The sequence below is a fragment of the Amphiura filiformis genome, chromosome 4 (assembly GCF_039555335.1).
Source record: "Amphiura filiformis chromosome 4, Afil_fr2py, whole genome shotgun sequence".
NCBI classification, from domain to species: Eukaryota; Metazoa; Echinodermata; class Ophiuroidea; order Amphilepidida; family Amphiuridae; genus Amphiura; species Amphiura filiformis.
In genome coordinates this window covers 52,182,263-52,208,142 of record NC_092631.1, presented here as the reverse complement: position 1 = coordinate 52,208,142, position 25,880 = coordinate 52,182,263, and the positions used below count along the sequence as shown (strand labels likewise).

General features: G+C 35.5%; 1 protein-coding gene across 1 annotated transcript; it reads right to left on the bottom strand.

The window, feature by feature from the left end:
• Positions 1 to 6,388: 6,388 nt before the first annotated feature.
• LOC140151053 (growth factor receptor-bound protein 2-B-like) lies at positions 6,389 to 24,736 on the bottom strand. The gene is made up of 5 exons (XM_072173253.1): positions 24,130 to 24,736; positions 19,496 to 19,593; positions 18,318 to 18,437; positions 16,944 to 17,106; positions 6,389 to 10,775 (listed from the first exon to the last, which is right to left on the bottom strand). Exons 1-5 carry the CDS (start codon positions 24,205 to 24,207, stop codon positions 10,602 to 10,604), a joined length of 633 nt encoding a protein of 210 aa, XP_072029354.1. The 5' UTR covers positions 24,208 to 24,736; the 3' UTR covers positions 6,389 to 10,601.
• Between the last annotated feature and the right edge of the window lie 1,144 nt (positions 24,737 to 25,880).

Here is a 25,880-nt window from a genome sequence, read left to right as displayed (position 1 = left end):
ATTATGAAATATCTCAGATGATTTAACATCAAACATTAACATTTAATTAATTCTTCTTTTGTTATCTTGGTGGTTTATATAACCCTTTGTCATTTTTATCAGCAGATCTGACAAATTCATTACGAAAAAAAAACTAATGAGTAAAATATGAATAATACATGTAATTGCACACATAAATGTGACCCTCACATCAAAACACAAAGTTGTCAGAAACCGCTTTTATAAGATAATAAAAGAAAATATATATGAAAAAAAATATATAAAATAATAAGGAATTTAAACTTCTATAAGTTTGTAATTTATCACATACTATCAATATTATACATTCTACACAACAATGTGTCTGATGCCATTTTTTTCTTGGTTAAGAAATTTTTATTTTCACTGACAACTGCAATGTTTTGATGAGATGGGTCATTTTGTCATGTGATTTGCAAGAATATATGGTACTAGATGTACAACTGCAAGAGATCTATGTTAATGGCCCATTCAGTGATTTGCTCACCCGGACGATCGTAAAAAAACAATCGTCCGGATGAGGAAATCACTGAATGGGCCTTTAATCTAAATAACCCAGTAATTAGCAATTCACCAAATTGTCACGTCACACACAAGGACCAAAATAACGGACCTTTGGTATTTGTCTGCATACCAATTATTATTGGTTTGTCTCACACAGAAACATGGGGCAAAGAAGCTATGAGCAATGCTATTTATTTCCACATGTGGGGAAAATCTATATGCTACTGTGGGATTTTTTTTATTGCATTTTTGCCCTGCTTTTTTTTTTCTACAGAGCTGACAATAAAAAAGGTAAACAATTGGGTAGATTGCATATATGCTATGCAGCAAATCTGATTTCATATATCTACATGAGAGAGTTTCTGAGGCAATTTATTCCTCCTGGTTTTACAAAGATGCTTGTTAACGGCCATGTTGAATCTGCAATTGGTCCCATAACACTGCAATACATACATGTCCCAAGACACCCATGCACTTGTTCTCACAGCTAGTAAGCATGATCACTTGTGGTGAGTAAGAACTTACATCCACAAATGAGAAGTTGAGAACAACAGCATCCATGATCTAGATTCAATTGTAATTTACTCAAGGAATTAACAATTTTTTTTGTCATTTTCTATTCAAAATTATGGGTCAATATCAGTAAGATGTAAAACTGCAGAATTTGAACATGCCTTTAAAATGCCCTTAATGATAAGTATTTTAAAGCTTAAAACTTTGAACATTCATGTTCCCCTTGAATTTGGAATCTTTCATTCCGACTCAAATTTGAAAATACCTTTAGCTGCTTATTTTTCTGAAATCTATTACAATAAAAAAGCTGCTAATCTCACATTCTCTCTTACTACTGTGTCAGTTGTTTATCCATTCTAAAAATGATACACTTATTTAAGGATATTGCTTTCATTGAAGCTTGTGTAACAACAAATTCTTAATGTGCCATGTGAAAATAACACTATATCCAAGAATCTGCATATGTATCAATGACTATAGAGGCCAACGAACCATGTCCTTGACTATGATGAGCCCAAGCAGCATATGTTTACATCTAAGGTACTTTTATTAAATTCACATACTAAAAACACAGACGGTGCACCGATTGACAAAACTCCAGCATCATCTATTTAAGAGAGTCAATCTCATATGCCCACTCTGAAGCCATTACCGCATTTTTTAAAATGCATATACGTAAAGACATGCAACGCCGTGCTGAAGAAGGTGGTATGATGGGCTCTTATGAATATGCAAAAAAAAACTGTATAAAAACAATGGGGACTTTACCTGTGTTAGGGTGCTATCTGTACCTCTCTTTAATCTATGATAATTATAATTCTAAACATGACTAAGTTAAACAAAAAGGAGCATAAGATATCGACATCATACTCAAGAGCCATTCTGTGTGATGTCATAAATACTACCAACATTGTTACCAACCCCATTGTAAACTGAAAGCTATAAAGAACTATGTAGTGGCATGAGATGATATACCGTATTTGTTCCAATAAGCGCCCATGCCCCAATAAGCACCCACCCAGGATATTTTCAATTTGCTAAACGTGTATTATTTATTTTACACCAATCAAGGGCCAAACTTTAGTGTAAAATCCCATATTTTCACATACTATGGGCAAAAATTTTGCATGAAGGAGGCTAAGAATGCACCCCACATGAAAGAAAAATATCCCATCAAGTGGCTAAAGTTTCATAAAGCAGTGATTGGAATCTTAGGCACCGGTGACAACAAACCCTACATGACATTAAACAAGGTACATGAAAAGTAACTTAAAAATAAATAAGCGCCCTCCCAAAATGACTTTGTTAAGCGCCCCTGGACTGCTTATTGGAACGAATACGGTACCTGTAACTTCATTTGTCAACAATCTTTTTAATTCTGAACATGATTGGTTGGTAACATGGTTCCCAATGTTATTGACACCCAAAAGAAGGCAAATAATCAGTTTGCGGCCATAATAAAATTTCTCAAATGAAAGTCCACAAACAAAAAATATATTTCCTCTATAATATTTATGCTACAATTTGATCCATATAAGGACCAAATAATCTTTACGAAAAGGATGCTGCCTTTTTAAAATAGGCAGATTTCCATATTAACACACTTTGTCCACAATCTCTGTCCAGCTAACTAAATTGTGGATGCTTTCTTGATTATTGGAACAACAGTTATTATGATGCTAGTCCGATTTGCTGCTATTTGAACATGTCACTAGTCCGATGACACAAAATTCCCGACACTTAATTGTTCATCAGTCCTAAAATCATTTAAGGTGCACAAATACTGATGCACTAGTCTTAAATGGAAACATTGCAGCGCGTTGAACTGAAGGATTGCATTTTATATTCAGACTAGAGACATGTTTGACTGACAGATGCACAGCAAATTTAGAAGTCTATTTGCTTGTTCATTCTCAAATGCATCTTGTTCACAAAAACGCTTATGTCACTTTTTTCATGGTGCTGTAATCATTACCTATTATAGCACTGCCCTTTGAAACCACTCAAAATGGATCTATGCTCCACCATGATTGCTATAGACGAATCCAACGAGCCAAGTCATGGTCAGGATTTGGTCGGCCATTACTGGGTCCCCGGCGCACCTAACTGGTGTTGTGACTGCCCAATTGGGTGGATTAAAACCCGCTTCCTGCCAAGGACGCATCATTTCACATTTCTGGTGGGATTTACTCAGCGGTGACCCAGCTATGGCTGCTATTGAGGTGTAGGAATGTGTGAAATTGGATTCGTCTATAAATGAGGGTACAGCAATATAATATAATCACAGGTAAGAAACTGCTCTACTCATTACTGACTTGGTTGAGGTACACGTAGCAGCATGACCACCTCACAGTTGCCTGATATCTGTTTTCAAGTTTTTGGAGAATGTCCTCAACAAAACCTGCTGCACACACAATGTCCGGCAAAGAACAATGGTCACTGCTAACTACTGGTTTGGTATGAAGACACATGCCACTTCATCTATAGAGCACTGATAGCAAAGCTGCTTCAACCTGTATGACATTCATCATAAGTCACAGGCAACTCTGGAAACACAGACGTTAACAAGGTTGCAGAATTCAACAGCTCCTATTCCAGTCTCCTTCACCACACATACTATAAAAGTGGAAATTTCCATGTGTGTAATTTTCATGCTTTGCCGATCTCAAACTACTTTACTTGATTTCTAATTTGAGATTTTTAGTTTCTTTACAAAGACCTATACATAAATGATCATATTCCCTTATTTTCAGGGTAGCTGCATTGACCGTAGCAAAAAATGTTCACTTTTACGGTAGGTCTAATTGAATTCTTGTTAAAACCATTCCTGATACTGGCAAATCAATTGCACAGTACTACAGGCAAGCAAACGTATACATGTACATATATTTTAAGTCGGGACAAAGCAATAATAATCTGAACAAAGTAATAAAGACCTATCATTAAAACACAATGCAGTTATAAGATGTATAACATAATAAACCTCACAAAAACCCACAAACCAAACACAAACATACATGCATAGTTATATTCTGTTTAGTAATCTCTCCCAACCATATATATCAGTAATGACATTCAATCAAGAATTGAACAGCTATATATACAAAGAAAAATATACACAATTTATCTGAGTACACAGACGAAAGCAAATCATCATGAAAATAATTACCGAGTTGAATGTGTTTGACCTCATAGCAGCCAGTTCTACATTTGTACACTGGCCTATTCCAGTTCTTGAAATCCATACACCTCCAATGGAAGACATGGCCTTAATCTTCTACACAGGAAGTGTGACTCTCCAATGTGGCTACCTGAATGGGTTGAGTCCATTAGAAATCTACACTCCCTCCCTATGTGGAAGGATTAAGGTAGTCTTTCATAGTAGGGGTGTATGGATTTCAACTGGAATAGCCTGATTGTATAATATAAACAAAACAGGTAATTGCTAGCCTTACTGGGTAACAGAATTGAGTTGGGAATTAAGAATTGTCAACAAAAATTAATAGTACTAAGTCATACCGCGGCAGCTATAGTATTTACTACAATAAAAAAAGTTAGATGGAGGAAATTGAACTCTGTATAACCCCATGCATATGTAATGTTATGGATATCAGCCATACTGGAATGTCACTCATTTGGACTAAATTGATGTACATTGTGTATATTTTTGGTCTAATTAATCTGGAGGTACAGTATTTATTTTCCCCTTCATATGGCATGCAATATGGCAGAGTCCAACTTCTCCCATATAATGTCTTTGATTATGAGGCATAAGTCAAATAATAGATCAATATGAAGCGATACACAGAAGGGTGTACTTTACAGAAAGACTGGGAGTTACATGTTTCAAACCGAATCATTCATATTGACGACATTTATGTGATCCAACCACACAAAATACATCACTTGTGTTGTCCTTTTCTAAACATATCATAAGTGGTCATTTTCCTTTTATTGGTTTCCATGGTAGTAGCAACATGAAAATGACTAGATCTCAGGAACTCCAAAATTTGATGACATTTTTTAGCATATTGTTGTCTTGTATTTTGGCAAGAATATTAAATGAACAAAAAAAACCAGTTTGGTATTAAATTTTGTTAGCCCAAACAAAAAACTTGGTATTTTTATGGTATTTTGAGAAAAAAAATTTGATTTTCGCCGAATTTTTCCGGAAAACACTAAAAAAAAATTCTGCATTTCTTTTTTTTCAAATCGCCTGATTTTACAGATTTGCCAAATTGACTTTACAGTTCCAGAGATATGGTCATTTTAGTATTACTCAGAACAATAAAATTCAAAGGAGTTAACATACTACATGTACAGGGTCCACAACTTACCCCTAAAAAGAGAGGACTTTTAAATGTTGCATCCGAGTCCACAGGGGTCAACTCTCAAACAATACAGTAGGCCAGGGCTATTCACAAGTTTGTTAAAAGGAAAGTTGACTCTATCCTATGGACTCAGGTGCAACTTTAAAATGGACTCCTTTTACATAATGAACCATTGTAACTAAATGCAATGATGTGTGACACTATAAATTGGTCTAGATGTGTAAAACAAATAATGCTACATATCCTTTTTATATTTTTACATTTTGTACAATATTTTTTCCATTTATTTCAAAAAGGTTTTAATGGGAATTTATGTGTGGACCCTATACTATTGGCTATATCTTGAAATCAATATTAGCCACATATTAGCCCCAAACAACTCATTTAGCTTGATCACATCAGCTATTGGCTTTGTGTAAGGCAACTTACAAATTATCCAGCATACGATATTTTGACAAATAAGGCCAAAAACCCATAAGTTTGTTCCTGTAGTGTGCGCGATTACGCTTTTTGATGGCTTATTTTGCACATTAGAATTTTAAATTTTTTTCACTTTCAAAGAAGAAAAAACCTGAAAAAAATCGCAAAAAATAATACAAAACACTACTGGAGTAAACATTTACACATCGCACAACAAACGAGGGTAGTGAAAAACTATTGGAGAAAACATCACACATTTTTTTAAATACCTTTTTTAATCTGCAGGTTGAAAGGGGATCATAAATATTCTTGAATATGAAGAAATATGATTTTTTTGTGTGTGTGTTGGAGAGACCCACTGTAAATTCCCATTCCATTTCAAGAGCAAAAAAGGTATTTATTTTTCATTTGAAGACATGGATTATAAAAAAAATAAAAATAAAAACCCCGAAATTTCGCAGATTTGACTTTATTGACCTGCTACAGGAAACAAACATGTTTTTTTTGGCCTTATCTCAGCCACGCTTTTCTCATTTCTTTCCAGATAATACAGTTCTAAATTGAAAAATAAAATAAGAAGAACGTAACGCACACGAAAAAAATGGGGGAATTCTTCGTATTACTCAACAAAATCTCTTCAATTCTGATTTGTATTAAGACTACCTATTATATTATCTTATCAAATGATTTAGACTTGACACAAGTCATCATACTTACATTCAATTAATATCATTATCATCTCTATCATTAATACAAAATATTAAGGCAATATATGGTATCGAAACACCTAAAATTTGAGCACTTTTAGCAATAACAGTTTAACCTTTGGTCCTAATCTGGCCGTCTGCCACAAATTAATATTAATTAGCATTTATAAATTAAGATTTAATTTTAAGGCATGATTGCTTGAATGGTAGACCAAGAAAATTTGCATAATAGACACAAGCAGCAGAAAATGTTAGATACAAGACAAGTATATATGACACAATTTTATAGATGATATAATTACAGCAGCAAACAAATGGCTCTGACAGAAATAAAATAAAATAAAATCTCCCTATAAACAGTTCAAACATGTACTGTTCAAACACAATCTACTTCCATGTGTTGTAATGGGATCCATAAAATCCATACACCCCTATGGAAGATATATACAACCTTAATCTTCCACACAGGGAGTGTGAATTTCAAATGGGGTTGCCTGAATGGGTGACTTCATTTGAAATCTATACACCAGTGTGGGAGATAAAGGTCATGTCTTCCATAGGGAGTATGGCTTTCAAGTGAAATATCCCAATCTATCCTTCCATCATCCTTTTCAACAGAAGTATAAACAGACCATGGATTCTGGAGATGAGGCTGTTGCATATAAAATGTCGTCTGCTGAGTTGTTTTGCTGTGTTCAGTGGAAAGCACAATTACACTCAAATTCAACAGTTATCTGGTAAAATTGTATGTACTTACTTTGGGAAAAATGACTTTTAAATCAGTAACCAGACAGCTTAAATAGCTATGCCATGATCCTTAAAACAGATATACGATTATGATATGGACATACAACTGTGAATTGCTTGCCCGTAATCCGAGTAAGGCAACAAGGAAAACACCATAAAAACTCAATAGCTAGTATATGTGCTTACTACTGAGCGCTTTTAAAACATGCAAACATGAAGAGCCCCATCCACAAAAGTGTAAAGGGTTTTGAGCAAATCATTGATACACATAGTTATGTATGAACAAGTAAATCTGCAAATGTGTGTCTCAACCCTATTAAGCTTAGTTGGTAAAGCGCCAAACTTTGGTACAATTTCATGTTTTCAACAGCGCTCAATAGTAAGCACATATGCTATCTATCAAGTTTTTACGACATTCCATCTTCAATCAGTTCTGTCAGAGCCATTTGACATTTCATTTTTAATAAAACATACATATCTTTAGAAACAAAAAACAACAAAAACAAATGTACACACCTGTTCTTTGACCAAGTGTCGCATCTTATTTACAACAATACATATACATCCTGGCCAAAATTACTTCCTTACATAATGAAAAAATACCAATATTCATGATGATAATAATAAAAAGCAATGACCATCAAAATGTGTCAATCTTTTGTATCAAAGTTGTATAAGAAATTAAGTAGTGAAACGTCTTCTCACAGTTCATTTTTATCTCTCTCTCTTGCTAATACAATTTAGATTGACTTGACATGATTTTACATAATTTGTATTACAATGATTGTATTTTATTCATTGTGTGATTACATGGCATAGATTGACCTTTGGGTCAGTTCACCATGAGGACTGTACTAGAATCATATGGCAACAACATTTTTCAATCCCCTACAAAAATTTTGTAAGAGTACGTGCCACATCTACTCTGGAATTACCCGACTTTCTCAATACATATAATGAAGTAAATTCTTCAGGACTCATACCTACTTTTCAAAAAAGCACCTAATTTTGTAAATATGTTTTCTGGAACAAAATGCCCCCAATTTTGGGCACATTTTTCTCTGAAATTATAATACTTAGTTCTCTGTGTTAATAGGATGAACAAATTTGAATAAAACAACAACTCTTGACATTGTTATCAATGATTAGAATGTAATGCACCGAACTTTACGAGTCAAAGAGTGCAAGTTGTTTTGTCTATAATGGGAAATTTGAGAGGTATCAGTTTCCCTACTCTAAACATAACAAGGTGCTTGTTGTAATTCTACTGGCTGCAACAGCTTTAGATATTCAATTTATATTTTGGCAACATGAGATACCTTTGAATTTGGGGATATTTAGTTGGCAGTGGTATTGCATTTACCTTTCCAACTGAAATCCAAAGCTTCATACCATGTAAGACTATTGCAATTAGTATGACTATGGATATAATAGTTAATACAGATAAAGATTGGGTATGTTCTAGTTCTGTCATTAAAAAGACAAAAATCAACGAACCAACCAACCAAAAAGAGCACATCAACTAGTTCAAAGGATTTTGAAATACACAGTACCAGAAATACTTTTCTGATTTGTTGCCAAAATGATTGCAAGCCTGAAAATTTACCATCATGCATTCGTTTGTACATGGCAGCACAAAAAAACCCTGTAAACTCAGGGGAAAGGTAGTCTACATACAAGCACCTTTTTTGTACCATATTGTCCATAACGCTCACTCTAATAAATGTTATCAAAGAGTAACCAAAATGTAGAAGTATCCATGCAATACCATGTGAGTAAGTTTAAAACTGGTATTTGCCATGTTTGCTGCACACCACAATCATGATATTGCATGGATAAAACCTGTTGTAAACTAACTTCCACCCAATTCATTGCCAAATTAACTAAGAACTAAGTAAATCACATTTCCCATGAAAATGCACTTAAAAATGCACTTTTGTAATGATGATGTTCCGATAACTGCAGTGCTTACATCAGCTGCCCTTTTTGAACCAGGCAGTGACTGGAGTATTTCAACTAGTGGTTAAACTTATACAGTGATTGTTTCATTAGGAAAAAAATTGCACACTGGAGGGCGTTTATTACAGACAATACAGTGTTTTGTTTATCGGTATTTTTCTATTACTGACACAAGTAAGATATATCAGATACCTCTTCAGTTGATGACCTTAAGACAAAGAAACACAGAGTACTAAGTAGGGCTCAATCGATATAGCATTTGTCTACCGATCTGATATCCAATTTCGGGCCAATACGATATCCAATCCGATAATCGGTTGAGCCCTAGTACTAAGTGTTCTCAGTGCACCTGTTTCATGCACCAAAGAGATTAGACCCCAAGAGGAGATACTCAGAATTACCATGTGTACCGCTACTGTAGATCCACCATACTGGTTTGTCACATGCAGAGACCAAAAATAATGTACCTCTGGCATACATCAGCGAAAGCCTGATATTGAATGATAATTTACATTTTAAAGGAGTATTTCGTAATCCTAGCATCCTCTTTTTATGACATTTTCAGTAGATATCCACGAAAAAAGCTTATTTCCAAAATTTCAGTTGATTCCGATTTTGCTTTGCGAGTTATGCATGATTATGTGTATTACACTGCTCCATAGACAATGTGAAAGTAATTTCGTTCTGGTGCACCAGAACGAAATTCAAATTTGGCGATATTTTTGCTAAACGAATTAATCTGCAAGAAATATTTGGTACATAAACATTATGTAGCCAGAGGTATCCAGTGGTGTAAAAATCTCAACATTTTTTGGGAAAAGTGGGGGGTTGAGGCTGTGGATCACGAAATGCCCCTTTAAGCTTCAGTGTTACATAGGTTTACATGCGTAGCACTTTTAAAACATGCATTATCAGCACAACACGCTACTTGCATAATGCACGTACACACTTCTAATCAAAGTGTACCAGGTGCATGGCAAAATAATGCAGAGGTACACTATTTTGGCCTCCAAGATCGACATGCAAACATGGCAGAGTCGGTACTCATTGAGTGTAATCTCTTTGGTGTGCATGTGAGCACCTCATACTGCCTTTGAATCATACTCAATCCCTGTGCTCAATAATCTATCTCCATCAACACAAGCCATTGCTATGGTTTATTAGGTCTCAACAAGCTCTGTGTAATTATATTAGCATGTCTAAGATCCAACACATAGCCTAACTCCAAATACATAAACTAGTACGCCCTCATGGTTGACTTTTCACAAATGTGACCTGACACAAAGGTCAAACCCATGTACAAAACAGCAAGGTGATGCCATTCTAGCCGGGATTCTAAGTGTGTGTGTACACAATGTGAATTATTATTAGATCTTGTCAACATAATTTGTTGGAAACAATCCTACTTTTCCTTTACATTCACCTTTCCACCAGTTGGGATCCGTCTTCTCCATGATGGTGATGATGTCGCCTCGTTGAATTCTAGCTCCTCGCCTTCTGCTGGAATGAACCTGAACTTGGCTCTGCATTGCTCTTTTGGCGCACTTTGGGTACCATTGTGAGGATTTGTACCAGGCTGGAATGAGATTTAGAATGAATGAAAAGAAAACAAACATAAAAAAAGTGATTACAGAATCATCCAATGATGACGAACAATGTTAATCATACTTTTCCAAATTCAACAGCTTCACTTGTGCATGTACATAACAAATGCACATACATACTTTTAACATGTCCTACATGTATGCACAATATTGAGATTTGTGCAATATCAAACTCCCAGCGCAAGTTGCAAATTGTGAGATGCACGTAAGGGATGATATGTGGGTAAGGGAAAACATACTACATTTACTTCATAAATATTCCAAATGATTAATATTCCTGATATAAGCAGTTTTTAAATTCACTCAAAACTTTCATTGTGAATGATTTAATACCATTCTCATGCCATGGTGGCATCTTGGATTGTGTGCATACAAGGAAAATCCCTGATGTAGGCTGTGTGTAGGAAGTGTTTTCAAATACCTTCATGTCATATGTTATCTATACTCAACTGTTTTTACATTTACCAGCTAAGTTTATAAGCACATTTTGTTTGTTCCAAAAAGTGCACAATCGGAATTTTGATGACTTTAAAGGCCCATTCAGTGATTTGCTCATCCGGATGATAGTAAAAATCATCAAAATTTAGATGTTGGTACCTTTGTTATTGTCATATAGGCCTATGTGCTAGTGGTTCAGCTGAAAGCTATGTATTTAAGACAAAATAGAGCATTTACATGAATCTAATTTATATACTGACAGTATAAAAATTAGCTAGATGTATTTGAATGGGGCTTCAACTTTCAAAATACCAAATGACAATTTTGAATGACCTATCCGTCACGCTTAAGCAATTTATAAATAATTTTAATTTTTTTACACTTGCGCCTGGATCACTGAATGGGTCTTTAAGGGTAGTCTGGTTTAGCATATCACTGATTGTCCCTTTAATGTGCATCATATAATTTATACCTGTGTGATACATTAATTAGTGATATCAGCTTGATCAGTGCAGGTAAAATCACTGAGTGCCTTTCATTTTTTAATTACCGCTTTTCTCATGGATCATGTAATTTGTATGCGTGATACATGATATTAGAACTTAGGCCTAAAAAAAATGTTTGATTGGGTAGCGTAAGTCGGTCAGGATTTTTTTTTCTTCACTTTTTAAGCTGTAAATTTCGTTTGACAAAGGCTTTGGAAATTGTCTTCTTCTTCTTTTTTTTAAAATTTATTTATTTATTTATTTATTTTTTAAATGTTATTATTGTTTTGGGAAAAAAAAAAAAAAAAGTCAGGGTCAGCCCTTATTTTAGGTTTTTTTTTTTAGGCCATACATATACTTCATTAATTAGTGATATCATTATGATCAGTGCAGGCAAAATCACTGATTGTGCCTATTTTATTTTTTTTTGACAATAGCTTAAATTCTATTCATTACCGGTGTGATACATGATTTTAATCATGTAAAAAACTTAATTCATTAATTAGTGGTATCAGTATAATCAGTGCAGGTAAAATCTCATTGATTATGTCTTTAATTTCCTAGTTGTAGCTTTTCTCATTATGTGCATTATAATTAGAACCTATTTCATTAATATCACCATGATCAGTGCAGGCAAACTGTAACTCGAAACTATAATGTACCAATGAGGAAGTCTTGTTTTAGACTTGAGATTATTTCATGAATTCACATTATGCAGTTTGTTTTGGTTTTGGTCATTTATGCTAGCCTATAAACTCCAACACTATCAAGATGTTTATACTGGATGTATACAAGAAATGCATTTTGGGTTTGTTTTTTACTGTTCAACCTTGGCAGTAGCGTATATGCAAGGCCGGGGAGGCACAGCACCCTCACTTCTGTCAGTCAGTCAGGGGAAATAAACCCAGTCGGGAGAACGTTGGGGGAATCGAGACCTGTAGCCCCCTACACTTAATTGAAAACCTGTGGATGCCAATGAACCCTGGATAGGCACTCTCATACCTGCCAACCCTAAAACCTCACAAATAGGGACAAAAAAATCTAAAATAGGGACAAAAAAATCTAAAATAGGGATATTCCTATTTCTATAGTGATATTTTTGCAAAAATAGGGACACATGGTAAAATCGCTCTCTTTTATGCTTTTTGTTTCAGTAAAAATAGGGACAGTCCCTATTAAATAGGGACAGTTGGCAGGTATATGCACTCTGGGATGCAACTGGATTGAAACAGTCAAGGCTTTCATACTACTTTTTGCAGAAGTTCCAATGTATATAGCATACATCATGTGTGAAAGAGTTAATGAAAATAACAGCTGCACTCTCTCTTATCATGCACAGAGCTTGGTTGCTGTCAATCAATTGGACTTTGGTCCATGGGCTGAATATGGCAACTCATCAGCTATGTGCAATGTGCATGCCACACACCGACACCGCCTGGCTAATAATTATTTGGTGCAGAAGGGACACTAAAATGAATACACGGGATCGATACACGTGAATTGTTATGCACGATTTTGATATCAGACGAAAATCTTCTGATACCGGTTAGAAAATGATGAATATCTCCGTCATGATTTTTTTTTTCTCAAGAAACCAGATTTGGTCTCATAAACTTGGAAATACGTGTTGAACAGATATGATAGTCGCTAGAATGCGCTTTGAAAATTGGCCGTGGCGCTTTGAACTCAAAATTTGACCATTTTATATTGCGTTGGTCCTGTTATGGACTACAGCGTGCAGCGTGTAGTACAGCTGCACTCACTGTAGGCAGTATAAAAGTCGATGACCATTGACCTCAATGGGGTATACAAGCTTAATCACGCACAACCAAGATCGATTACCCGGCTATTGTGAGTAGCCTTAGTTATGTCCCTCGACTAATTATTAGTTTAAAAGAGCTTTAAAGGTTTGAACCAAATGGCTAATCGTGGCTGTGGATTTAACCTACCATGGCGATTCCTGCCATGAAGATATAGGGTCGAAGACACTGTGTGCCAACCACCACACCATCAGCCTGAGTTTGCAATAACAATTCCCACAAATTTCCCCAATCACAAAATAAGATGTACATTTAGGGATTCATCACCATTTAACAATGGTGGGGGTGAAGCTTGGACCCCCTCTCATTTTGTTCATTCAGAGTGAAAAAAAATACTCCATACAAAATCGTTTTTGAATAAAGTAAATTTAGAAACTGCTATCTATCACACTTGAAGGTTGTCAATTGCAAGTAAATCAATGGGATTTTCTGATTTTTGGTTCTCATATTTTGGCAAGTGTATAACCAACTTACAATAATATAGCATTATTATTTTGCTCTATAATTAAACAGCATCTCTTTAAAATACCAATATAGAAGCACTGCCTACTTGAGGTCTAAATAAATCAAAGCCACAACAATGCAGGTCATTAGTAATAAAGACTTCTGACTAACACTACACAATGGATGCACCCAGTATGCACATTTTGTACACCACTTGCAATGCAGATGTTTACTGAGGCATAACATTACCATGTTAATGTCCTTGTACAACCTTACAACTTCCACTGAACTCTTGACTATTCCATTCACTGCTGTGCACCAAATTATGTAATAAGATTGAAGCAATTCACAAACAATTGAATTCAATTGTCCTCTCTCCTTGTTTGTGAAATATTAACAATTAACATAATTATATGTGATGGATCTCGGAAATATTGATGTTGAGATATTGCGAAAATGAGTAAATATTTTCTTTTGTTTCCTGTTGTTGTGGAAACTCTTTAATTGCTCATATCTTTGGAACTGGTTGTTCAATTTCAATGGTGTTTTCTACTTTTTACTATCCTATAAGAAACTGAAAATTTAATATTTCCGAGTTCCAACTGATTTTGCTTGATTACATCACATGTGATCTTTTACATAGCTGCCAACCTTCTAAAACAACTTTCAGTATTGGTATTCTCACAACTTAAAATCAGTATTTTTCATCAAAAATCAGTATTTTCCCACTTTCAATAGACCAATGTATTATTTCAGTATTGCAGGGGTTTGATTCAATGCTTGTGAAATATCCTGAAAGTAGTAAAAATCCTGAAAAACAGCATGACATTGGGCTAAAATAACCCAAAACAGGCTGAAAATCAATCAACTTGCCTAAATTTTGGCCATAAAAAATCCTGAAATCAAGAAAAATCCTAAAGAATCACACCCCTGGACTGTTATTCAGCATTTTATAAGTATTCTTGACTTTAGTCAAATCAGTACCAAATACTGAAAATCAGAACAAGTTGGTATACACTCTGCTTAGTGCCAGGCCTAAAATTCCTCATTGATGTACATATTTCACGGCTGAGAAGCAACCTTTTCACTTCATCCCCCCAAAAAAATACATCATGTAAAACTTGCAAATTTCACTCGTGTAGTTGCCATGGAGACACTAGTTTTAATAATGAACTTATTGGTCATTTTCGCAAAGTTTCTTAAAAATCCAAAAAAAATCTTTATTTATTTGACCTTGGATGACCTCTGATAACCTTGTAAAATGTTGACTTTCACCGATTAAATTACGGTATTACACTATCGCAATATTCCCTTGATGGCTAAAGTGATGATGACACTTTATACGAGAGATAGTATAATGTTACAGGAAGAGAGTATAATGTTACAGGAGACATGGTTTGCTGGTTTTTGCTGCAGATGGAAAAACACCATGGTTTTTTAAAACCACATTTTCTTTTTCACTTTGAAAAATACCTTTTTGCAAGTGAAAGTGAGAAAAACTAAAAGTGATAAATATTTCCCTTTTTCATCTCAAAACAATAAATATGAGTACCAATAATAATTAGGTGTAATCAAATGATGTACATAACAAGAAGAAATGTATTCTCCCTTGATTGGGAGGGTGTCAGTACAAACTACACTCGGTCCATGATATATCATCTGATCATCATTTTACATTGATTTACTCTTGATTCCAGAAAAATACAGCAGTATTTTTTTGCAAAAAATTTATCTTGTTTTGCAAAATGAAACATAGCTAAATCCTAATTCTTGGGTTCATTCTAGATGGCAATAATGTCAAATTTGATTTTAAAATTTGAGGAAAAATGTTATTTTTGATAAATGGTTATGAAAAAGATTAGAAATTATGTGGTTTTCAAAAATTAAAATGCATAACTTGAAATTAGTCTTTGTATGAGCCTTTGGGCCTGATTGTTACAGCATACGTAAAATACATGTTTTTAGCACTTATTTTCAAAAAATAAATAACTCCTCAACAAAAGTTTGGAAAGTTTTTCCAAGCATCTGTATCTCAAATTATTTGTAACATATTCATATTGTGTTAATCAATGGATAGCTACAATACTCCGCTTTACAATGACACCCCATTTAAAACAATAATATTTTTCACGGCTGAGTACACGCCTTGTGAATGTAGTGGGATCTCAAACAGAATTTGCCAAATTGACCATTATTCTATGCCGCAAGCTGCAATCCCATATCTTCACAATCTGGGACCTAATGCAATCCTCCAAGATCGCACCGCTCGCCCCACAGAGCCACGGTAGTCAACGACTGCCTTCAGAACATGGGAGTAGAGCCAAAATGGTCTGCCATCAGGCCAGACCCGGGGGCCAGAAATCAACCCATCTGAACACTTGTGGGACCAGCTTGATCGTGCTGTGCGTGCCAGAGAAGCCCATGTGAAACCACATTGAATGACCTGCGAAGAATCCTTGTTGAAGAATGGAATGCCATCCCACAGTAACGTGTAACCAGATCGGTGAGCAGCATGAGGAGAAGGTGCCTGACTATTGTGGCTGCCTGCGGTTTTTCCACCCGCTATTGAGGTTAGTGGCTAGGGTTGTTTGAGCACAGAATAATGGTCAATTTGGCAAATTCAGTTTGAGACCACACTACATTCACAAGGCGTGTACTCAGCCGTGAAAAATACGTGTAAATGTTATTGTTTCAAATAGGGCGTCATTGTAAAGCGGAATATTGTAGCTATCCATTGATATGCAACACGACATGAATATGTCACAAATACTTTGAGATACAGATGCTAGAAAAACCTTTCCAAACTTTTGTTGAGGAGTTTATGTTGATTTTGAATGAGTCATTAAAAGTTTTGTTTTACTGTTTATTAGCTTTTTGTGTGAATTTTGTCCTGTTTTTGCCTGTTTAAGGTTTTTGGCACTTAGCTGGATAACAGAATGTCGAGTGGACTTACCGGGAGACAAACATGAGATAGTAGAATGTTCTGTGTTCTACTGACTGATGAACATTTATGGTAATGGACAAGTTCATTGAGTGAGCCAAACTTGAGCACCCATAAAAAGTATTTGCCAGCTCCGTCACGTAGCACTTTAAAATGTTGCACTGCATCACCGTATCTGAAAAGAAAAAGAACATAGTAGCGGTTTTATTTAATGCAACCAATTTTAATTATAACAGATTTCTAATCACTTTGGGTGTTTAGGAAAATGTTAAAGAGCTTTAGACCTCATCCAATGCCCCAAATAAGGAACAAAATTAGCATGAATGTTATTTGTTTTTTCCCTCTTCTCAAACCCCCCAAAACAAAGAATCACCAACCACTTTCTGCCATGGTTATTGTCCCAGATCTTGAAACATTGCCCAAGAAGTATTGAGAAACAATAAGAAAATGATCATGATATGACTTCCTAATTACGGCTCTTCCTAAATTACCAATAGAGGCCCTGCATGAAATTATCGATTGGCTCCAAACAAAGGATTTGAGCCGTGTCCTTCACGGTAGTTATGGCGGAGTGCAGTCCATTCAATCAAATGTTGTCATCAACCTATTTGATCGTAGTGCAGGGTTATGTGTGTGAGACGAACTGTCACGGTAGATTGCAATCATGCTTTTGTTGAATGCATTTGAGTAGTCCGCCATATTTACGGGATGATACGTCACATGCAAGGCCTCTATACACAGAAAGTAAGTGATCTAGAATAAATAACGTTCTGAGGGCAAGTAGTTGAGACTACTGGACACGAGGCGTTGGATGCATTGTTACTATTTCTTAACATATGGCAGAGGAAAATAAAAATAAACAACCAACACCAACAGCTATCAACAACAGCCATCATCAACAACCATCACTACTTTAAGAAAAAATGTTGCACTTTGTTTTACTATACCTCGTTAATATGGTTTAGCTACACAGGGTCAGAATTTCGTTTCACAGAGCAAGAATCAATCTTGATAAATTTGCATGAATCATTTGATTCTTGCAAATCAACTTCTGAGTTAACTACAAAAGTTTGCGAGATCAACTTTGATTCACGCAAATCTGTTTACAAGAATCTTTGCGAGAATCGATTCTCGCCCAAATCCTGACCCTGTAGGCACTATATAGATCATCGTTCTTCTGGTTAGGTTACACTGTAGGGCAATCACTAAATCCACTGATTTATTTTTGATCCTGTGTCAGGAATTTCAATATTATTAAGTGCCCGGTACCCTGATTTTCACTAGTCTACTTTTTTCATTAAATAGTCTAAATACCCCAAGCTTGGAAATTATTTTGAACACAGAACCTCCGTAAATGATTGGAAATAACCATGCAGATATACATACTTTACAGATAAGGAAAAGTCTCCGGGTGTGCTCTCGCTCTCTCGTATCAAGTAGGATCCGTCTTGTTGTTTCTTCAATAGCCCCTCAGCATTAGCTCGTGTGATTTTACCGTGGAACCAACTGTAGGAACAGACAAGTCACAAGAGGTGTGTTATAGAGGCATGTTTTAAATTGTTAGCTTTGAAATTATGAATGTAACCATAATTCATAATGTGCATACATTTTATTGTTTTCTTACTTGAATTTTTGCCAGATATTATTTGCTTGTCATTCCATCCTCACTTGTTAAAGGATATGAATCAGAATTTTTTTTTTTTCATAGGATTTTGTGTTTTTGGCAGGAAATCACATATTTTTGCATTTTTTGGAAAATCAAGGTGCATATTTTGGCCTCCAAAATCTTAAGAAGTGTATTGTAGCCTATTTAGCATTTTAGCTTCACCAAAATTTGTGTTGCTAGTTCTCTATCTGAAAACCGGACCTGAACATGGCCTGTCAACTGACCCTGAAATGTGGTCTCCTTCCCCAAAAAAATTTAGACTTTCACAGGAAGTTGCAAATAAAATTGGTTGTTAATGTTATAATTATACATAGAATTATATGTGTATGTAATAATGTGTCCAAAATATGCAGATAGTTTTAAGAACTGCCCCAGGTCAAAGTATAGATGACCTGCAGTACTGCAGGGCTTGATGAGTATCGAGAATAATGTATCATGTGTGTATTTTTTTACTTGCTACCAAGCAACTAGCAATAACAGTCATCACTAATGATGTGAGACTTTCTTCAGTTTCTTGAAAAGTACATACCGTATTTCGTCAAATAAACGCCCCCGGGGGCATTACATTTTCCCAAGGGGGGCATTATTCAAGGTCAATTTTAGAACGATAATTTCCATTAAAATCATTAGGTAAACTAAAAACACATGCTAAAATGACGAACTATGAACTAGAAACACTGACTTCTGGCTCACTTCCGGGTTTCTGATCCAGATTTTCGCCAATTATTGACGCTATTATCGACTATGTGCACAACTTGGTAAGCTTACTACACAAGATAGCATGGAAATATCGGCATTTTTGAAACATCTTGGTTAAAAAAAGTGGTGGGGGGCGTTTATTTGAGGGGGGGCGAATATTTGACGAAATACGGTAATTTATGTACATGTTGTGACTTACTCATATGGTCTCATTTCAATGTAGTTTGATGGTACCCAGCCTTCTCTGCCATGTAGTTCTGCTTTGTACCAATATTTGTCTTCATGCATGTTCAGAATCTGTAATTCATCAATCATAAAAATGTATGAATCGATCATGAACCTGGCAACTTGCCAAAACACAACATAGGCATTTGGTGAAAGAAACGTGATCTGTACCGGTCTGTCATACCGTATTTTACATACTGTACACATGGCAAAGATCATGAAGGGGTTATTAGAGGTCATTTTATGCAAATCTTCTGAGCACTTTTACACTAAAAAATACAAAAACACCTATTACATGTAAGTGTATAGATTTGGGTCAAAGTTCACATTCAATGAGTCATTCAAGGAAATTACACAGCCATGAAAAATATTCTTAAACTACCGTGTCACATGTACCGTTACTGTATGAGAAATATTTTAACACTAGCCAAATGACAGCCTGTGAAAAACTCACTGACCTTCCAGGATTTGAACCTGGGACCTTCAGATCACTGTTGGACCAATGCTCTATCAACTAAGCTAATGAACCAGATGAGGAAGATAGAGTGGTGATGTTATTATCTATAGGCTACATGCCTGTATTTCAACACTGAATTCTTTAACTACATGTACCATATGCAGTGTTCGATTTACCTGGATTCGCATCGCAAAATGCGAGTCATTTTTTACAAACTGCTACTCAACTACACAGACCAGTAGCAAAAAATGCGATCCCAAAAAATTGGGGAAAAATGCCTACTTGCGATCGTGAACCACACTGATATACCATCATTTGCAAGTTGCCATTTGTCGAAGTCAAAAATGTTTCCATAAATTCTATTTCCAAGAAAATAATCCACAAAAATATGACTCAAAAGTCCCTAAATCGTGATGTTTACGCCATTAAACTAAATACAGTATCCTCCCTTGTATGCAAATTTATTTCCATGACGTGTTGTGTTACAAACTTCCATGTATTACCAGATAACTAAAAACGTGCATATTAATTTTATGACGTCATAGAAGTAGCACTGTTTATATGGTGTATAGTTCAGTGGTGAGATGGAAATATCGTGTGTCCTTGGTGACAATCTTCCAAAATTATACAAGATTTTTAGGATTTCATAGATTCCTCACATTATTTTAATGCTTCAGCTAATAAATTAGTGAGTTTCCTCTACTCAAAAATGTAGGACTTCTCTTGATTACTGAAGGAAAATTTGCGTTTAGAAAGGGCACACGATAATCAGCTTAGGAAGTTTAGGTGCGAATTTTGAACCACATTCGGTCTGCAACACTGCAGTTGCATAACATTTTTTTAAGCATTGGGTACTGGGATTGAGTAATCTGTGAGAAGATAAGAAAATACAAAAAAATCGATAAAATATGGTGAAAACAAACTGCTACTCAAAATTTTGGAATTGCTACTCAAATCTGAAAGTGAGTAGCAATTTTTGCTACACAAAAAAATAGATGAAAATCGAACACTGACCATATGTGTACATATGTATATTTTTAGAATACCAGTACAGGTACCAGTTGAGGCAACAATAAAGTTTGTCAACACTCAGGTTGACATCTGAAATGCATTATTTTTGTGATGGACGTATCTTTACCCCGGTATTATTAGACTATGCCATAGTCGATTTTTTTTATTTTATAATATGTTATTAATCATGATGAACGCATTCAGTTGAACTCGAAATTATACTGATATTTATTACATCAAAATACTAGTATAAGGGTCAGTCCATCTCAACTCACCCAATGGGTTGGCTGGTCACCCTATCATATTTTGTTTAAAATCACTTATATCATAGCCATATGTGCCAAATGAACACATTTCAAAGTTTAGACACCCATATCTTCCCCTAGGGGTAAGCTACAGAGCTACAATTGGAATCTAGGGTCTTTGACTCAAATAACCAGATTCTGGACTCAAAAAAAAATGTATCTCACCCCCATTTGCTGATATAGACATCTAAAAATGTATGTTCGTGCTGACGCACATGACAAATTCCCATTTTTGACCCCCTCCTCTTTATACTAGATGTCAGACATCATCTATTTTGCCTTAGTAGGCAATATAGGTTCAAGTGTGACCCCCTATAGCAGGGTAGACCACTCATTGGCTTTTACAAATAAAAATTTCACAGGGACTCAAAGATGGCTCCTCAGCCAAATATCCCCAAAAGACCCCCCGTTCGTGATCCCATTTGACCTTGTGGGAAATAATCCACCATAACCAAACTCACAAATATTTACAACACTTGCATGATGTTCCTCTGTACCAGAAATCTTAGTGGTGTCAAATCATCTTCATGGTTAAATGACTGTTTGGAGATCGCATTGAGATGATTTGTTTGGTACCGTACATGTATCTTTTTACTGTCACAATTAAAGTGTAATAAGATTTTGTATTACAATCAATACAATGTAGTACCGTAACAATGTATTGGAATTGCATCAAGCTATTGTAAAACCTATGTCATGAAGACTTGCAATTACTTAGAATAAAATCTAATCAGTCATAAATGCTAGATACTAAAAAAGATTATCATATGTAATTAATATGGAGTTTACATACTAAATTTCTAAATTGTTCAGAGCCATGTGTCAAGTCTGTCGGGATCAAGCGCTCAATCACTGAATTCAAGGCAACATTAAAGAAAAAAAAACCATGTAGTATAATTTTTTTTTCATATGATCGAATAAGGTACAAACATGTACATAATATTTAACTCTGTAATTAACGCTACCACCACATGACCACTTCACATAACATTTTTTCAGAAAGGTTGTTTTCTATCCATTTGTATCCTGTAGATGACACAATATTGTACCCACAAATCCATGCGAGTGTACATGTATTCAATCATATATTTATGGACCAATTTTAAAATGGCAAGCAAGGGAAATTTGACATATTGTTGGTGACTTCCCAGCCCAGGGTCTGTAGGTGAAGTTTCATGTTGGAAATGGAGATTTTTTTTCTTAATTTTACCAACTTTGTCATCACCAGAGATGTAAGTGAGGTAATGATCCGCTTCCTGAAAATCATGCGTGCCGAAGGCGAGGAGCTGAGCAGCCTAGACGAAGGCCAGGCGTGCAACCGGGTCCATGGGGCTGAGCCCCTGGTGGGGGTTCACCCCCCCCCACACAGAATTTTTTTTTGCTCTTTTATATTAGTCATTTTATGACAAATTATCATCATCCACTTCCAGAAATGTAAAAAAAAAAAAATTTTGGCCCCATTTTTTCCGGAAGTCTTACATCTCTGCATCCCATATCAGAAGACCGACACATTAATATATTTTTAGACCCGGTGAGATTTTAGAAATTAGAAAGTAAATTGTTAACATGGTTCTTTTTGAACAATTCCAGTGAAAAATGATGTTGACTACTCACATGTTGTTTCACCACAACACTAGTGGTTTACTCAGACTGGCAACTCATCACATCTGACTGCTTCCTTTTATAGGCAACAGGAACCTTTGAGGGCGTGATGAGTTGGTCAAAGATGTTGTTGAGTCATTGAGGGAATAGGCCCCCTCCTTTTCTCATCACGCCCTCAACGGTTCCTGTTGACTAGTATAAAAGGAAGCAGTCAGATGTGATGAGTTGCCAGTCTGATGAAACCACTAATGTAGTGGTGAAACGTCACTAAAAATGTGAGTAGTCAACATCATTTTTCCACTGGAATTGTTAAAGAAGAACATGTTAACAGTTGAATCCACCATTCCAAATGAACTTCTTCAAAGATTCAAAATAAATTGGCAAAATAAGATTTTGTGAAGAATCATTTGCCTAAGTTGTGATCTTGCGGGAAACATTGCAAAATATGGTTGCCTACCTCACCCAATGTGGCAGCATTTAATCGCCACATATGGCAAAGTCGCCATATTAAGCGAGCCTTGGTGAGGTCGCTCGATTGAGCGCTTGATCCCGACTGAACTTCTTATGATACACAATCACGCTAACTGGCTGATCAACATCATGATTGACAACATGCAACTGACTTGGTCATTGAGCATGTAGAAGGGCAAACAAAGCATGGAGAAACTTTGCCTCTTCTACATACTCGATGATCATCATCATGTACCGGGGTACCTAGAAATCTGAAGAATTAATTTTTTAAGTAGTGCAGTTATCTGTCACAGACACGATCGACTTCAGAGCATGAAAACAGATAAACAATTACACAGTCTTAAGCTGACTTTATACTCCATCAGTGAGCAACAAGCGATTGGTATTTCACCAATGAGGTAGCACGCTTTTACCAATATGCAAAAGAAGCACAAGCGCTCTACCTCGGTTGCTAAAAAACCAATTGCTATCAGCGATGTAGCATAAATTCAACTTTACACAGATCGGTTGACCAACAACCATGCCAACAACATGAACAACAAGATGCTCATTTCATTCTCCACGCAGCGCTTAATACGGGCGGACTGCGGAGACTTTGTCTCATTACAATTTACATTGTATAATACACACTGACACACACGATGATCACAATCGAGCACGGTACCTGAAACTGCAAAAAATTACATGTAGAAAATTTACTTAAAATTAAATTAAGTACAAAACTCAAAGCTACAAAATTATTCTTTTCCCCCCAACAATCACCTTGAGAACTTGATCCTTTCTGAATGCCAGATCTCCATCGCTAGTCCCTTTGAAATCATGTAATGCTATGGCTTCCATTGTGTTGTGTTTTTACTATCACCAGTTGTTCAGCTTCATGTACAAGTCCAACATAAACATTGAATAATGGTTCCTTGTTTTGATCCACCAGCTGTCACTTTTGTCTCAAAATACTAGTTTTCACTTTCAAAAAGGATCATCCAAGAAGGATTTTAAAAAGGTCTAGGACACGTTTTATCTTAAAAGATAGTGCCAAGTTTATTATATGAACAAATCAATCAGCAAAATGGGTCAGGATTGATGGTGTCCGCGTCCGTGACTATGCCATTTATCTAGATCAACAACAACCCCAATGATTTTCTACGTTGAACACGTAATTGAGTGTGTGTGCGGCGACGATGGTAAACTTTTTGGCCAGTCAATATTAATATATTTCTTTGTTAAAACAAAGCAATAGACTCAAAACAATACTTATACTTCCTTGAAAGTCATACAGTCAACCAAAAATACTCGAAAAAGTTCCGTAAAAGTATGACAAACAGAAATCTAATGCTGGTCTCCAATTTGATCCTACTGCTTCCGCAATGAGGGGAAGTTGGGATTTGGGCTAATTGACCTGTGTCATAGGTCACAAAAGTTCATGATTGGATATAAGGTTGCCAGTTTATTTATAAACGTACGTATATAGGGTAAGATGGGGGTAAGTGGGACAGTGGGGTAAGTGGGACACTTACTATACTAGATCTTCATTGCAGCACTAAATCCACCAATACGATACCGAATGGTGACTTACCCCCATTGCAAATATGTTTGTTATAATTTCACTGCTCAATATTGGAGTTTATTTGGTATTTGAGCTGCGGGAGATGCTTGAGACCAACACTACCTTAGCTTACCTTGATGTGGCGGCCAACTTTGAGGAACTTACTTATTTATTACCAAATATTTAAAAGTTTTTGCTGAGAATTAGGAGAAATTGAGAGATAATATATTTTTTGTCCCATAAAAAAGAACACTTTTTACAAGCCTGATAGCAGAAAATCATGACGAAATCATGCAATTTTAATAGCCAATTAGGGCCTATTTAGTATGGTGTCCCACTTACCCCATCCATTTTGTGGGACATGAGAGCACATCAGACATATCGAATTGCATTCTGAATACGAAGAATGTCTTTTGATATCAAATAATTTTCATTTTTTGAAATTCACGATATAATACAAATTTTATGACAAATTATTAAAATTTGATATTTTCACATTTTTGATATAATAGTCCTCGAAGTAAATTTTATAAATCTAATGATATATTCTTAAAGTGTATGTAGCTGAGAGGAAAAGCCGACGATCAATTGAAAATGTTGACCTTTCATTTTGAAGATATGGATTTTCCCCCCAAAAGGCCTAATTTTTTTTTGGTGTTTAAAATCCATATCTTCAATACGACGGTCAAAATTTTCAATTGATCGTCGGCTTTTCATCCCACCTACATACACCTTAAGTATAAATCATCAGATTTATAAAGTTTACTTCGAGTGCTGTTATCAAAAATATCAATTTTTAATTATTTGCCATAAAATGTGTATTACATTGCGAATTTCAATAAAATTAAAATTATTTGATATCAGAAGGAATTCTTCGTATTCAGAATGCAATTCGATATCTGATGTGCTCTAATGTCCCCCCGGGGGGATCACTCACATAAATGGTCTGTACGCATGCGTGACCAAAAAA